At 40.6% G+C, this 16,431-nt stretch overlaps 1 protein-coding gene across 2 annotated transcripts in view; it reads left to right on the forward strand.

The window, feature by feature from the left end:
• The window catches only part of TEK (TEK receptor tyrosine kinase), a 122,601-nt gene that overhangs the window by 35,245 nt on the left and 70,925 nt on the right, over positions 1–16,431 (forward strand). For both annotated transcript variants that reach the window (XM_003911626.5, XM_009188658.4), the window contains exon 2: positions 14,945–15,256. In XM_003911626.5, coding sequence (XP_003911675.1) covers positions 14,945–15,256 — 312 coding nt within the window. The remainder of the gene's footprint in view (positions 1–14,944; positions 15,257–16,431) is intronic.

Consider the following 16,431-nt stretch of genomic DNA (forward strand, 5'->3'; position numbering starts at 1 on the left):
GTACCCAAAGAGAGTGCTTCAAGATTGAGGGAGCTTGTACAAAGCTGGGCTTCTATTTCTTTATCAACCCACAGGAAGCATGGTATTATCTGTTTGTGAGTGTTGCTTGAAATGAGCAAAGGGAGACCTAAAAGCACCAGGGGAGGGAGCAGTGATTGAACCTAGAGAGAGCTTTGGCAGGAGAGGGTTGTCGGTCAGAACGGTGGCTTCTGTAGATGGCTCAACAGAGATGGAGCTGGGAAAATAAATAGCCTGACCACACCGTCCTTCCACCCTTGTGCATCCTGCTGGCACTTTCCATTGCCTGAACCCAGTGGGACATAGGTAGCCATCATGGATCCAGGGTTGAGTGGAGAAGGGAGGAGAGCAGTCAGAGAGGGGCACACCTTGTCAGAATGAAGAGAAGAACCGAGAAACAGCCTGGTTTTAGCAAGTGAGACTCATACACTGTGATGTTTAAATTTGTGTACGAAATGTGACTTAAGAATAGACCCAGCCCGTGACCAGAATATCTGATTTGAACATTTGATGAAGTTGCCTCTCTGGCTTTCATGTTTTGGACGGCTTTTCCTCAAGTGACTGCACAGATAGGCTCTGTCTCCTTGCTTCCAGAACAACATATATATATCTACATTGTTTACATAGGAAGATAAAGGAGGAGTTGTTTTCCTAAGCCACTAGTGTGATGAAATGCATGGCAGCCGCTGTATATAGGATCGTGGCCTATCATATTGCCATACCTACTGGCTACCAAGTTTATATAGTCGGTAAAACATAACCCCTTCCATGTGGCATCTGGCAGGTTTCCCAGGGTAGAGAAAAGCATGAGCCAAGTCTTGAAGGCTGAGCAGGAGTTAGCCAGTTGAATGTGGAGAGAAGAGAAGTGTTGTAGGAAGGCAATGCAGACAGGGAGTATAGTTCATGAAAAAATGGAAAAGAGGTTGGGCGCTGTGCCTCATGCCTGCAATCCCAGCACTTTGGGAGGCTGAGGTGGGCGGATCACGAGGTCAAGAGATCGAGACCATCCTGGCCAACATGGTGAAAACCTGTCTCTACTAAAAATACAAAAATTAGCTGGGCATGGTGGTGCGTGCCTGTAGTCCCAGCTACTTGGGAGGCTGAGGCAGGAGAATTGCTTGAGCCCAGGAGGCAGAGCTTGCAGTGAGCCGAGATCGCGCCACTGCACTCCAGCCTGGAGAGAGAGCAAGACTCTGTCTCAAAAAAAAAAAAAAAAAAAAAGGAAGAGGATAATATGTAAAGAGTGTAGCTCATGTGAAGATGCTATGGATGATTCGTAAAGAAGAGCTCCGAATGTGTTTGGAATGATGTTACTGCCATTGGAATGAATATGGGGACTGGTAGGGGCCCATGGGGATTACACTTAATACATTTACACCTAAAGTTTCTCAAGAACTCTCTCTTAAGGAATGCACATAAGCCTCTGACTCTTGAGACATTTAGGCCTGCAGTTTGATAGAGGAAAAACAGACATAATTCCACCTGGCAAATGTATCTGTTGTTTGGAAGCCCACAGGATTTTTTTAAAATTGAAGTGAGGGAATGTGATCAGACAAGCTACTTCCCAAATAGGTGGCACACAATCACAGAAATAATTCACATATGGCCTGGAAGACAATCGATTCCAAAATTATACTAAAGCAATTCCTAAACTAAATGGTACAACGCTGGAGGGCCTCTGAGCCCTCTTCCAGCACTGAGCTAAGAATATGTCCCCTCTAGTGAGCCGGAGAATTAAGCTTCAGAACATAGAGCTCCTGTCCTGTTCAAGAGGGAAGAGAAGCAACATATAGGGAAGGGAAAAGAGAATTCTTTGAGCAAAATATTGGGAGAGTATATTTCATTGTCAGGTTGAACAAAGAGAATTCCACAAGACAGTGTTGCCAGGAAGAGAGTATCAACTGTGCATATACTTTTAAAGATGAAGAAAATGTGAGTGGGGGTTTTTGGGCTTAGAGACACCTATGGGGCTCTTTTTTTTTTTTTTTTTTTTTTTTTTTGAGACGGAGTCTTGCTCTGTCGCACAGGCTGGAGTGCAGTGGCCGGATCTCAGCTCACTGCAAGCTCCACCTCCCGAGTTTACGCCATTCTCCTGCCTCAGCCTCCCGAGTAGCTGGGACTACAGGCGCCCGCCACCTCGCCCGGCTAAGTTTTCGTATTTTTTAGTAGAGACGGGGTTTCACCGTGTCAGCCAGGATGGTCTCGATCTCCTGACCTCGTGATCCGCCCGTCTCGGCCTCCCAAAGTGCTGTATGGGGCTCTTTGGGTTAAGTTAAGTGAGTGGTCTCCCTGAGACTCAGTTGGCAAAGGCCCAAGGAGCAACTTCGTATGCTTATCTCCAAACAGCCCCCTGATCTCCCCATGGCTGCCACCACACTGCCAGGCTGGTTGTGAAACTGCTTTTCCAGAATTGCTTGCACGTGCAGAGAACTGGTCTTCTGGTAAGGTCAGCCCTGTAAAAAAGGGGGCAAGAATCAAAGCACTCTTGAAGGAAACACAGGAACTCTTCCTTAGCTCTCGATCGGCCTGTTTCCTGCCCATGTGGGTTTGAAGTGTGAGGGAGGGTAGGGACACAGCAGGACACAAAGCCATGAGCTGTCCTTCCTTCTAAGGGTGTCTTAGCTCCAAGACGACTTTAAAAACAGTCTTCCTCTGAGGCTGACACAGACCATAATTTCACACAGATTTACTTGATCAAACTGGCTGTGTGCCATGATAATACAAATAGTCTTTTACACAGAAATCAGTGATTTAGAAGCTACTGCCCTGTTTTACACATGAGGAAACTAAGAACTTCAAGACCAAAGTTCTTCATGACTCCACTGTCCTGTTAACCATGCCAGGCAATTAGTAATTCACAAAATAGTTGCCTGGGTTTAAGATGCATTACTTTCAGTTACTACTAGGATTGTTCCAATTCAACTCACACATATTTAAAATACGTAGTCTGTCGAACACAGCACTTGGTGCTGGGGCATTGAAGACAGAAAGCTCACTGTTTAAGGAAGGAGACAAACATGTCAATATTTAATTAGAACAGTGTCATTAGATTAGTTGTGTGTGCCTTCCTATAAATAAAAATCTTTATTTTAAAATTACAGAAGAAATGAAACACAAAACTAAGCATGCAAAACAATAAGTGAGTATCTTCTATGCTGCTTCTTCCCTCAACTCTCATGTGCCTGGCAATTTGGTCAGCAACAGGTATCACTGTTACCAGGTTGGTGTATGACTTCTAGGCTTAGATGTCATCATACTGTTCTACATCTTGTTTTCTTTGCTTTATATTTCAAGGCTCATGCAAACTTGTAATACTCTATAATATGTATGTACCATTATTTATTTAGACATGCTTCTGTTGATGAACTTTATATTGTTTACAGTTTGTGGCTATATGCTGCAATGAATATCCTTGCCATATCTTTGCATATTTTTCCTGGTAAATATGAAAGATACATTTTTATTATAATTGTTAAAATTAATCTACAGTATAATTGACTTTTGTGTGTATACAACTCTATGAGTTTTAACACATACACTCAGGTATCTGCCACTAAGAACAGCGATCAGAATACAGAATAGTACCATCACCCCAAAAGTCTTTTTTGTGCTGCCCCTTCGTAGTCAAATTTCTCCCAGCCCTAATCCTTGGCAGCCACTCATCTGGTCTCATCCCTACAGGCCTGCCTTTCTTAGAATGTCATATAAATGCAGTCGGACAGTAGGTAGAGGATGATTTTAGCTTCTTCACTCAGCATAATGCCATGTTGTTGTTGCAAGTAGCAATAGTTTTTTTCTTTTCATTGTTGAGTAGCATGGATATACTATAGCTTGTTTATGCATTTATCCACTGAAGGATATTTGGGTGCTTCCAGTTTGGGGTGATTATGAATAAATAGAGCTGCTATAAACATTCTTTTTTTTGGGGGGGGGTGGGGGACGGAGTCTTGCTTTGTCACCCAGGCTGGAGTGCAGTGGCGCGATCTTGGCTCACTGCAAGCTCCAGCTCACTGCAAGCTCCACCTCCTGGGTTCATGCCATTTTCCTGCCTCAGCCTCCCGAGTAGCTGGGACTACAGGTGCCCGCCACCACACCCGGCTAATGTTTTGTATTTTTAATAGAGACAGGGTTTCACCGTGTTAGCCAGAAGGTCTGGATCTCCTGATCTCGTGATCCACCCACCTCGGCCTCCCAAAGTGCTGGGATTATAGGCGTAAGACACTGCACCTGGCCAACATTCTTTGTATGAACATACATTTTCATTTCTGAAGGGTAAATGCCTACAAGTGGGATTTTTGTGTGATATGTAAGTGTATGTTTAACTTTATAAGAAATTGTTCAACCAATTTCCATAGTGGCTATACCACCCATTTTACATTACTTCCATCAATAGACGAGAATTACCGTTGCTACACATTCTGTCTAGCACTGGGTATTATCAGGTTTTCTTTTTTCTTTTCTTTTTTCTGTTTTTTGATCTGTTCTAATAGGTTTGTGGCAGCGCCTCACTGTGGTTTCACTTAGTATTTCCATATGGTTAATGATATTAAACATCTTGTGTGCTTATTTGATACATTTTCTCTGGTGAAGTGTCTCAAATCTTTTTCTCATTTAAGAAAATTGAGTTGTTTTCTTACTGTTGAGTTTTGAGAGCTTTTTATGCATTCTTGATGCAAGTTATTTGCCAGATATGTGATTTGCAAATGTTTTTTCCCAGTTTGTAGTTTGTCTTTTTATTTTCTTAACAATGTCTTCCATAGACTAAAGTTTTAAATTTTAATAAAATTCAGTGTATCAATTTCTTTTTTATTCATGGTGTCTGTGACAGCTAATTTTTGGTGTCATGGCTAACAATCACTTTCTAACTCCAGTGTCATGAAGATTTTCTTCTATGTACCAAAAGTTTTGTATTTTAACGTTTGACACGATTTACTTTTAGTGAATTTTTGTATACATGGGTGGTTTTAGGTTAGGGCATTTTTTTGGCATATTGATATCCAACTGTTCCAATATTATTTGTTGAAAAGAACAGCTTTATTGGATTGTTAGACATTTTTGATGTGAGATGTTATAATATAGTTTAATTGTTGAAAGAAGGGAGTGGAACCAGTCTGCCTAAATTTCAGTCTCAGCTCTGCTACAAATTAGCTGTGTAACAATCACCAAGTATTTAATCTCTTTTTGTCTTAGTCTCCTTTTCTGTTAAATGGAAACAGTCATAGTACCTACTCCCTAGATTGCTATGAGGATTGAGTTATTATGTGAGATACACTTAGAGTAGTGCCTGATATATGAGTGATGAATTAGGGTTAGCTTTTATGTAACTTTTCAATTATTGTAGATATTGCAAGCACATCCTGTAAGCATGTTTTACTAATTACACTTCCCATCAACAATATAGATGTTTCTATTTAACAGCCAGCACCAGATATTATGACCCTCTCCATTCTTTGACAATTTGATAGGCAAATAATGAGATGTCTTTTTAGTTTGTATTTTGAGATCTGTGGTCAGGTTAAACATCTTTTCAACTTTTCACATGTTACGAGTGTATTGGCTTTTGATGAGTAACAAGGCATCCAAAACATGGTAAAACAGCAAACATTTATTATGACTTATGCTTCTGTAGGTCATCTGGGAAACTCTTTGGCTTAAGCTGGATTGGTCTCGCATCCTCAAGCAGGTTAGTCTGGGCTTCTCCTCATAATGGCCTCAAGGTTCCATAGAGCAGCAAGAGAGTGCAAGCCCAGTGGGAGAGCCCAGTGGGCAAGCACTTTTCAAGCCTCTGCTTATGCCACATTGGCTAATACTCCATTGATCAAAAGAAGTCCCATGGCCAAACCTAGATTCAAGAGATGGAAAAAGAGACATCACTTCTTGATGAAGTGAAATGCAAAATATTGTGACCACTTTTTTCTTGAATCTACTGCAATTAGCTATTTGTGTTTCCTTCTCTGTGAATTGCTATTGGTTCATTGACTTATGAAATTTCTTTATATGTTATACACATTAACTCCTTAAGTTTTACATGTAACAGTATTTTTCTACTTGGTCATGTAACTTCATTTATGTAATCTTTTGCTGTATAGAAGGTTTTGACTTTTCTGTGATCAAATCTGTCAGTGTTTTATCTTCATGACATTGGATGGCCAGAATGTAAGCTTTTTGAAGACAGAAACCGTATTTTATTTTTTATTATTTTCTTGACCCACAGAAAGCAGCACAGAGCCCAGCCCATAGTAATAATTAAGTAAATTTTTATTGAATGAATTCATTCACTGAAGGCCAGTCTAACTCATTTATTTATTTATTTATTCATCAATATTTATGGAATACCTATTATGAACCAGGCATTGTACTCATTGTTAGAGAAACAGCGATGGGCAAAATTGACTTTTAGATGGTGTGTAGACTAAAGCATGGTAGGTAGTAATGGAACTTATTATCAGTGAGACATAGGTTCAAATTCTATCTTTCTACTTAATGTGACCTTGGGTATATCCTTAAACATTCCTGAATTTCAGGGTTTTTTAACCTATAAAATTGAGTGTAAATGCTTTCCTTCAATAGTGTGAGAATTCAAGTGGACAATGTTTGTAAAGCACTTAGCATTGTTTTTATTATGTATTATATAATAAAAATTGTCAGCTTCCTTTTCTATATGGTATAATCTCAGGCCTACTAGGAAGGCTAGGTGACTTTTGTCGGTCTCCTCTTAGCAAATATAATCCTAAATTTCTTCCATTATAGACTCATTTCTTTGGTTTGCTCCTCCAATAGTTCTCAGTGAATTGTCACTTTGAGTGATTCTTACTTAGTCTCCTCTTTGTGCAGGCAAGTCAGTCAAATTGCCTTCTCTGTTGGGAGCAGAAGAACAGGGCAGTGAGGAGACAAAGAGTTTTGTGCAGTGCTGTCTTGGAAGATAGATATACTTGGTTGTGGGTGTGGGTATGCACGTCTTTGAGCAGCATAAGGGTAGATGGGAACTTGGCAGGTAATTGAATCAGGAGAAGAACCCAGAAAAATGTGGCCTGGTTCCAAAGATGCATTTTTCCCATACCAGGTATCCTGGTGCTGATAAACACGGTGCATTTAGAGAGCATCCCACTCTTGAGACAAAGTGAATAGGGAAGATTATGAAGCAGCACTGCCAGGCTTAGCGGAATCTGTAAGGTGGCCAAAACTCTTCTCTAGATATTCTCAATTTCTCTGTCCTGTACCTAGCTTTTTAGCCACCTCTCCTCAAAGTCTTTTTTTCTCTTCTTCCAATTTCTACCAAACTCCAGGATTCTCCAGGTGCCCTTCTGCCAGATGTGTATACATTCCAAATTCCCTTACAGTAAGGACTTGGCTGTTAATACTGCTACTCTGGGGCGACAGAAAGGGCGCTGGAGAGACATCAGCACCTGAGGGCTGGCTCTACCACTACCCTTTGTGCAATCACCAACAGGTCTCTTTTCTATAGGCCTCAGATTGCCCGTTATAAAGTGTAAGGCTTGGCCAGCCATGTTGGCTTATGCCTGTAATCACAGAATTTTGGGAGGCCAAGGCAGGAGCTTCACTTGAGCTCAGAGGTTCGAGACCAGTCTAGGCAACACAGTGAGACCCCATCTCTACAAAAAATTTAAACATTAGCTGGGGGCAGGGGTGTTGCATGCCTGTAGTCCTGGCTATTCAGGAGGCTGAGGTGAGAGGATAACTTGAGCCCATGAGTTCGAGGCTGTAGTGAGCAGTGACTGCGCCCCTGCACTGCAGCCTGGGTGACAGAGCAAGACACTGTCTCAAAAAAATAAAGTGTGAGGCTTGCACCAAGCAATCTGTAAAACCTCTTCTGGTGTAAACAATTCTTGATTTGATGGAACCATGCTTCCCGCACCCCCACTGCCTCACAGAATGGAGTATGCATATAAATGAATGTTCAATAAAGTCTCATTGTATGTATGCTCCATCTATTCCCTGGAAGTAAAAAGTTTCCTGCAAGCTGACTGATCCTCCTTCTAACTAACACATGTGTTATTTGGCCTAGATGGAAACTTTCCGGCATTTGAAGGTGGGGAGAGGATGCTATTCCCTCCAGCAGACAGACAAGGGGTCCCATTTGACTGGAAGGCAGGGTTGGGAAATGGGCATGCCCTTTGGGGAAACTGGCTTGGTACAACTCGGGTGAGAACAGGAGTTTGTTGTTAGAGAGTCACAGCCCAGTCACATCCAGGATGCCCCTGGATAACTCTGAACTCCCAGCTATACAATAAAAAGTTAGCAACTTCCTTTAATTATTTCCAGTCTTGTGCATTTTGGTATTTTCTTGTTAGCTGCCCAATATCTTCTTGGAAGGAATCTTGAGGAAGAAATTATTGCTCAGAGACTTACTATATACACAAAAGAATGACGGAGAATAAAAAAGGATTAAAGTGTTGGAAACATGCCTGGGAACTGGATTTCTTCAGGGGAGACAAGAAGGCTGAAAAGATACTGAAAATACTTTAACGTAGGGTTGACACAGAGGAATAGTGCTGGTAGTTCTTAGGGCCCAACAAAAATTAATAGCAACTTTAAGATACTGAAAGAACATTCTAGAAGTGAATCCTACTAAAAACTCATCTTTGAAAAATGAGTAACTACTGCTCAGTAATTACCATTTTGGGGAAGATTTTTCTGATCTTGCTTTGCCTGGCTCTCTCTTGCTTTGCCTGGCTAACCCCAACTTTCCTTTAGGCCAAAAGTTCACAAACCCTCCTCCAAAACAGTCAAATCTGATGAAGTTTACCATTATGGTGTCTCATAAGCATCTTGTAATTCTCTCAGTACCTATTTGTATTTATGTGTTTATGTGATTCATTTTTCATGTTTGTCTCCCACATTTGCCTATAAGGTACGAGAGGGTTGTTTATTCATTGCTGTGTCTCCAGCGCCAAGTGCAGTACTTGGCACAGGGGGAGCATGCAATCAGCCTGCTTGGTAAAGGAATGAATGGACATATAAACAATTTAATGAGTGTTTTTTGAACTGAAGAGAATTTTTCTTTTTCAGGACGGCAAAAACAAAAAACAAATAAACCTAAACCAAAATCCAAACAATTTCGCCAAATATCCTGGATAGTTTGGGAGTTGTCTTTGCTTCTTCGGCTCATTGCTACGGCCTTAATTCCAGAAATGCTTTTGACTCAGACCTTTTCAGTTCATTGCCAATTCTCTGATTCCTGAAATGCCTTTGGCCAAGGAAGTGCTGATTGGTATTTCAACTATTTAGAACTTTAAGATATCTACTTCTGTTACAAAGATGAAATGACCATGAACACCTTTGAAAATTTTGAAACATAGCTAATACCAAATTTCCAAGAAACCATACAGTTAGTTGTTCTGAAGATGTGATGCATTATTCCAAACACACATTAGCAGAATTCCACCCAATACTACAATTCTGAGGTAATAAGAAGCACAAGGGAATAAGCCTGCGGTGCAATAATTTAACCTGCCTAAAATTTTCTCCTAGCTTGTGAACACTTCGAAGATCAGGGAGCTGGGTAAATCAGAACTTCATTATCTGCAGCTGTATCTGAAGAATGTGAAAAGAAAAATCTAACTGTTGTGCTGCAGTGGGAGTGTATTTTCAGTGATATGTTTAACCTTTCGTCCTCTTCCTCTGTGAAAAAATGAAAATTCATGACGTTTGAGGTTTTATGTTTTTAATTAAGAATTTTTTTTCCTTCACATAAAATCTTATATGAAGCCCCCCAAAAATACAATAAAAAGTTGAACAGCTCACTGGGAGTGGGCGAGGGTGTGCATCTGGAGTCTATTCTGTTGATTTCACCTCTCCCACTCTCAGAAACTTCTGGAGCACCTTTTTAGAAAATGAGAAATTATAGTTCCTTTAAACACAGTTTAACATGGCTCTGTCTCTAATTTCTAATGTAATTAAATTCTATTATATGGGTGTTGATTCAGGCCCACAATCATGTCTGTAACTATTTTTAAATAAAAATATTCCCATGTCTTAGTTAATGGCCCATTATTCGTAGCAATATTGAATACAAGAAAATGTAAATATAAAAACTAGAGTTAAACAACATTGAGTTCACCATAATAAGATTTAGTGAGAAGACGCTACTAAGAAAGATTAGATACTGTTCAATATAGCACACAGAAAATACAGTGAGCAAAACATTTTAGAACATTGTTATGCTTCAATTGTGATGCCTGGTTATTAACTTGGCAGACGTCATGCCACAATGCTAAGTATTTCCTTATAAACAAGGACACACTTTTAGGCAAACATTGAAAAAGTGTTTGAGGCTGGGTGTGGTGGCTCACACCTGTAATCCCAGCACTTTGGGAGGCCGAGGCAGGCGGATCACGAGGTCAGGAGTTCGAGATCAGCCTGGCCAACATGGTGAAACCCCACCTCTACTAAAAATACAAAAAAATTAGCCAGGCATGGTGGTGGGCACTTGTAATCCCAGCTACTCGAGAGGCTGAGGCAGGAGATTCATTTGAACCCAGGAGGCAGAGATTGCAGTGAGCCGAGATCGCACCATTGTATGCCAACCTGGGCGACAGGGCGAGACTCCATCTCAAAAAAAGAAAAAGTGTTTGAGAGATCTTTGTTAAGGAAAAATAGCATTAATCTCTAAAACATATTAGATGTGTGATATTAAATATGCATCTTGTTTTAGCAAGTTATTAGCCTTCATGGTAGAAGTATGAATTAAACTATGAATGAATTTGATCAGAGCCCTTTAGATATGGTTGTGATGAAACAACTCACTATCCGTCCCCAGCATGATTTGGAGAGGACAGTGCTATAATGTAAGAAAAAGGGTATTAAGCAGAGAGATTGATATTGGCATGAGCCCAGATAGGATCTGTCTTCTGACAATGATTCTCAAGAAATGTCCCTAATGGAAAATTTCTTGAGTGGCACCAGATATGCAGTTGCAGCCATGCCTTTCATGGCGTCCGCAGCAGAACTCTTTCAAGAAGCCACTGACCACAGTTGTACTCATTGTCGTCGAGCCTCTGCTCTATTCTTTCTAAAAGGCTAAGTTTGGCTACTTTTTTTTTTCAGCATTAAGTTTTAACTCCTTTATTTTTCAGCATTGTGAGATAACATCACATTTCCTATTATTAGTTTAAAGAAGAGAGAAAGAGAAAAATGCATTATTTGGATGTAATTTGAGATTTGGAGTGGGTATAGGGATGAAGGATGAGACATAAAGGGACATATATGTCCATGGCTCTTGATTCTTTTCCAGCTGCCCATTTTTCTCTCTCTATTTATTTATTTATTTTTATTATACTTTAACTTCTGGGGTACATGTGCAGAACGTGCAGGTTTGTTGCATAGGTATACACGTGCCATGGTGGTTTGCTGCACCCATCAACCCATCATCTACATTAGGTATTTCTCCTAATGCTCTCCCTCCCTGACTTCAGGTGATCCTCCTGCCTCAGCCTCCCAAAGTGCTGGGATTACAGGCATGAGCCACCGTGCCCAGCCTCCAGCTGCCCCTTTTTAAGGAATGGGCCATAACATTTTGTTTACATTTAATTTTTATGTGCGAATAATAGCCACATTGTTCAAAAGCCAGTACACACAAACGTATAGTGAAAAGTCTTCCTTTTACCATTGTGCCCCAACTACCCAGTTCCCCCCAGTAGGTCATCATTGTTCTTATTTTTATGTGTCACCTTCTAGAAATTCTTTAGGCAGATACTAGCAAATACAGTTATAGATTCTCATTTTAAGAAAACTAAGTAGGTGATTTTCAAGATCCATCCTAGGAAGCTGGTAGGTATGTCTTTCTATACCCAAAGCTCACATAGAAGAACCTTCTGATACTGTAAATGGTGTTACAAAGGACAGAGCACTGGCTGGTGGAAGAGGGCTTTGTTAACCGGCATGCTGAACAAGGGAAGCGAAGTATAGTCAAGTCCAGACTCCCAGAGGCCACATTTCCTTTTCTGTCACTGAAAGTAAAGGGAGATCTCTGAAAGGAGCAAGAGGAAAAAGAAACTAGAACCATACCTAGAAACAGTTTACACATAGTGTGGTTGTCTTTTCCAATCAACTGCATTTTCTATTATTTCCTAAAGCTGTTAAATAAACCCCGGCCACTGCCAGTGCTGTGAGTTCCGAGCAGATCCTGTGGTTTTGGCAAGACTCTCAACTGGCCCCAGAAATGGGGCTGGATTGAACTGGAGTTGAAAGAATTACAGTGTTTCCTTCCTCTTGATGACCCTTTCTGGAACATGCCTGGAATGTGTGAGTGTAAGAGATGAGGTGGTGTTCACTCAGTCAGGCTTGGGTATGTACGTGGAAGGGGAGGTGCGTGCTGGTGTTATTTTTGGAGGCTGTAATTCCACTGCTAGGTTTGTAGCTCATCCTCTCTTTCAATATTTTTATTATCCTAACCTGTATTCTCTGTCCTGAGATCTTAAAAGTTACCAATGAGGCTAGAAATAAAATGGATGCTTCAAGGCCAGGCTTGGGAACTCATTCTAATGGAGATTTTCTCCCTCAATCCCATGTAATGAGTTAATATTACAATAAAATGCAGCTGTAACTCCTGCTTACATGAAGACTTGACTTTGAAATTTTTCTTCCTAATCATTCAGATAAAGGTTTAATTTGTACCAAGATTATCCTCAAAACATCACTGAATACAGTAAACACTGGCATTTGCCATTAAAAACAAATTGTATGAGGACTTTATATCAGGTACAATGCTTGACATAAGTAGGTGCTCAAAAATTCTGGTAAATGAATAATAGCCTTAAACGCTCAGCAGTCATTGAACACTTTTCTTTGGCATTTTGCAAAAACTGTAATGTTTTTTCCCCTATGAACTCAGTAGCTGTCAAAACAGTTAAATATGGGCAAGGAGGTCAGTTCAGACTCGGGGGAGTACTTTGGTTTTTTTTGTTTTTTTGAGACAGAATTTTGCTCTCTGTTGCCCCGGCTGGAGTGCAGCCTCTGGGTTCAAGCGATTCTCCCATCTCAGCCTCCTGAGTAGCTGGGATTACAGGCACCCACCACCACACCCAGCTAATTTTTGTATTTTTAGTGGAGACAAGATTTCACCATGTTGACCAGGCTGGTCTCAAAATCCTGACCTCAGGTGATCCTCCTGTCTCGGCCTCCGAAAGTGCTGGGATTACAGGCGTGAGCCACTGCACCCAGCCCGCACTTTCATTTTTAACCTTATTCTAGAATTGGAAGCCAAGTAAATGGATGGACTTGAATCAAGCAGATCTGAAATAAAATTTGTCCATCCATCCATCCATCCATCCATCCATCCATCCATCCACTCATCCAACAAACACTTAAGTCCTCTATATGTTGAGATTAGGGAGAATATTCCATGTAAACCAATTCCTAAATTCCTGTTCATATACAGAACATTTGGAGTTAACCATTTAGAGAGAGAGTAAATAAAATATTCACAAATTATGGTAATCATTATGAATAAACCAGGAGGCCAAATTAGAGGACAATGGGATGAGAGTGTATAGGTATTATAGATAAGGCAGGTAGAGAAGTCTTCTATGACAAAGTGGCACTTAAGCTGAGACCCAAAGGACAAGCAGAAGGTGGCTATGCCAAGAGTGGAGAAAAGCATTCCAGGCAGAAGGAACAGCAAAGGCTTTGAGGTAGGAAACAGCATCTTGTATTCAAGGACTGAAAGACCAGTGAGCATTTGAATCCCAGCTCTGCCTTCAATAGCTGTGAAAAATCAAACTAGCTGCTCAATCTTTTGAGCCTTCATCTCTTCATATTTAAAATTGAGATAATGGTGCATACCTCACAGAGTTGCTGAATTTAATGGGTATTCAATAAGATAACATGTCGCTTATTTGAATCACTTCTACACAAAGGTCTCTGAGACTCTAGTTGGGCCCTCATCACTCAGTTGCTCTTTCTAGTCTCCTCATTGTTTTATACAGACTTGAGAGCCAACCATCACTGGAGTTAGAGAACATTTTCCATCCCTGATATTTCCACATTTGAAGAGGAGACAATAGGCACAGACTCTATCTGCTCATGTTAGAACCTTTAGAAATCAAAACAGTGGTGGGAGTAGCGGGGAGGGGAGAGAGAGAAAGAGAAATAGTGAGAAAATAACGTGAGAGGATTTTCTTTTTAAAAGTGTACTTCCTCATTTACAGAACAAATTCATAAAATAAAATTTAAAGTTTGGGCAAGGTTTTATTTTTACATTTGGGGAGAGGGTAAGGTTTGGGACGAAGTGTTCAGGAAACAGAATAAAGAGAAATGAAATAATAATCACCGAGTATGCAATATATAACAGACAGAGTGGTTGGCAAGTTATGTATTTTATCTTATTTAATCTTTACAAGAGTCCTGATGGAGTAAATGAGGTCCTGAGGGAAATGCAGACTTCACTTAGTCACCGTTTGTCATTTATCTTGAGGTATTTAATGTGGAATTGAGCAATTCTTTCAAAATGAGAATCTATAAGGCATAAGTTTATGTAGTTGATATATTTCTTTAGAATATTTTATTATTGTGACAGTATCACATTAGCATCAATTAATAACTAATAAATATAATGAATAATGATTATAATATCATTATTATTAATTCATCTTAATACAACATACATTTCCTGAATACCCAACTATGTCTAGTGCATGGCTTGTTGGGGGAATAATGGGAAGTCCATTGCAACTAGGGTATGCAGTGGGGCAGGGGACGTTAGCAGGATCTAACTGATGAAGGGTCTTGATGCCTTGGCAAAGAGTTTTGGATTTTGTCCAGTGGAAGATAGGCACATGGTCACAGTAGCATTGTAGAAAGAATACTCACACAACTTTTTTAAGACAAGGCTTTGAGAGCACCAGTTTACCCTATGGGGTCATGTTAATAACCTTAGTCATACATTATTCTCTCTCTTTCCTTTTAGGAACTGTGGAAGGTGCCATGGACTTGATCTTGATCAATTCCCTACCTCTTGTATCTGATGCCGAAACATCTCTCACCTGCATTGCCTCTGGGTGGCACCCCCATGAGCCCATCACCATAGGAAGGGACTTTGAAGCCTTAATGAACCAGCACCAGGATCCACTGGAAGTTACTCAAGATGTGACCAGAGAATGGGCTAAAAAAGTTGTCTGGAAGAGAGAAAAGGCTAGTAAGATCAATGGTGCTTACTTCTGTGAAGGGCGAGTTCGAGGAGAGGCAATAAGGATACGAACCATGAAGATGCGTCAACAAGGTAACATGCCCCTAAGTTTTGGGCAGGTGAGGCCCACTGAGGCACACACACACCTTTTGTTTGGTAGCTGATCCCTCAGGGGCAGGGCATGTGCTACCTGAGTGTAGAGCTTGACGATCTTGCCTGCCTCTTTCCATGCATTGCTGTGTCTGGTACATGGAATGTTAGAGATAAAGGAAACTATGCAATCCAACCCCTTAACTAGATATTGTGCCTACATCGTGAGATCAAATGAAATATTTCATATGTTCTACTAAGGGCATCATGGTACTTATGGATATATGACTCTGTTACATGTATGTAATATGAAAATCATAGCAATGAAAACAAGTGTTTATTGCCAAACTACTGACTATTTTGAGCTTTCTTCTTTGATTTTTCATGTGATACATTGCTTTGCTTGTCCCTAAATACCCTTAATGGAAGTTAATATTTTTAGGAGAAGATTAAATATAAATAAGAATTTTAGAAGGGGAATATCCATCAGTAACTTAATTTAATTGGTTACTTGGTATATCAATTTTCTTTTTTCCTTTTTTTTTTTTTGAGACAGAGTCTCACTCTGTCACTGGGCTAGAGTGTAGTGGCATGATTTCAGCTCACTGCAACCTCCGCCTCCCGGGTTCAAGTGATTCTCCTGCCTCAGCCTCCCAGGTAGCTGGGACTACAGGTGTGCACCACCACGCCCAGCTAATTTTTTGTATTTTTCGTAGAGACGGGGTTTCACCATGTTGGTCAGGATGATCTCAATCTGTTGACCTCGTGATCTGCCTGCTGTGGCCTCCCAAAGTGCTGGGATTACAGGCATGAGCCACTGTGCCCGGCCAGTGTACCAATTTTCTATTGCCACAATAATGCTGTGTAACATAACCACAAACCACAGTGGCATACAATAATGAGCATTTATAGCTTGTGAGTCTAAGTCAGCTGTGTTGATTAGATGGATGTATTGACCTTGGCTGGGATTCCTTACATATATAGTGTTGCCTGGCTATAGGCTTAGTAGGCTGGCCTTGGCTGGGGCAACTTTGCTTAGTTCCTTAAACTATAACAGGCTAAGGTAGTATAAGGTCATAGTGTACAATTCTCAGCCTAGGTTGCAAGGAGCCTCATCTCATGTACATGAGATGTAGACATGAGGCTCCTTGCAGCCTAGGCTCAGAATTGTACACTGT

This window comes from Papio anubis, chromosome 13 (assembly GCF_008728515.1).
Source record: "Papio anubis isolate 15944 chromosome 13, Panubis1.0, whole genome shotgun sequence".
Classification (NCBI taxonomy): Eukaryota; Metazoa; Chordata; class Mammalia; order Primates; family Cercopithecidae; genus Papio; species Papio anubis.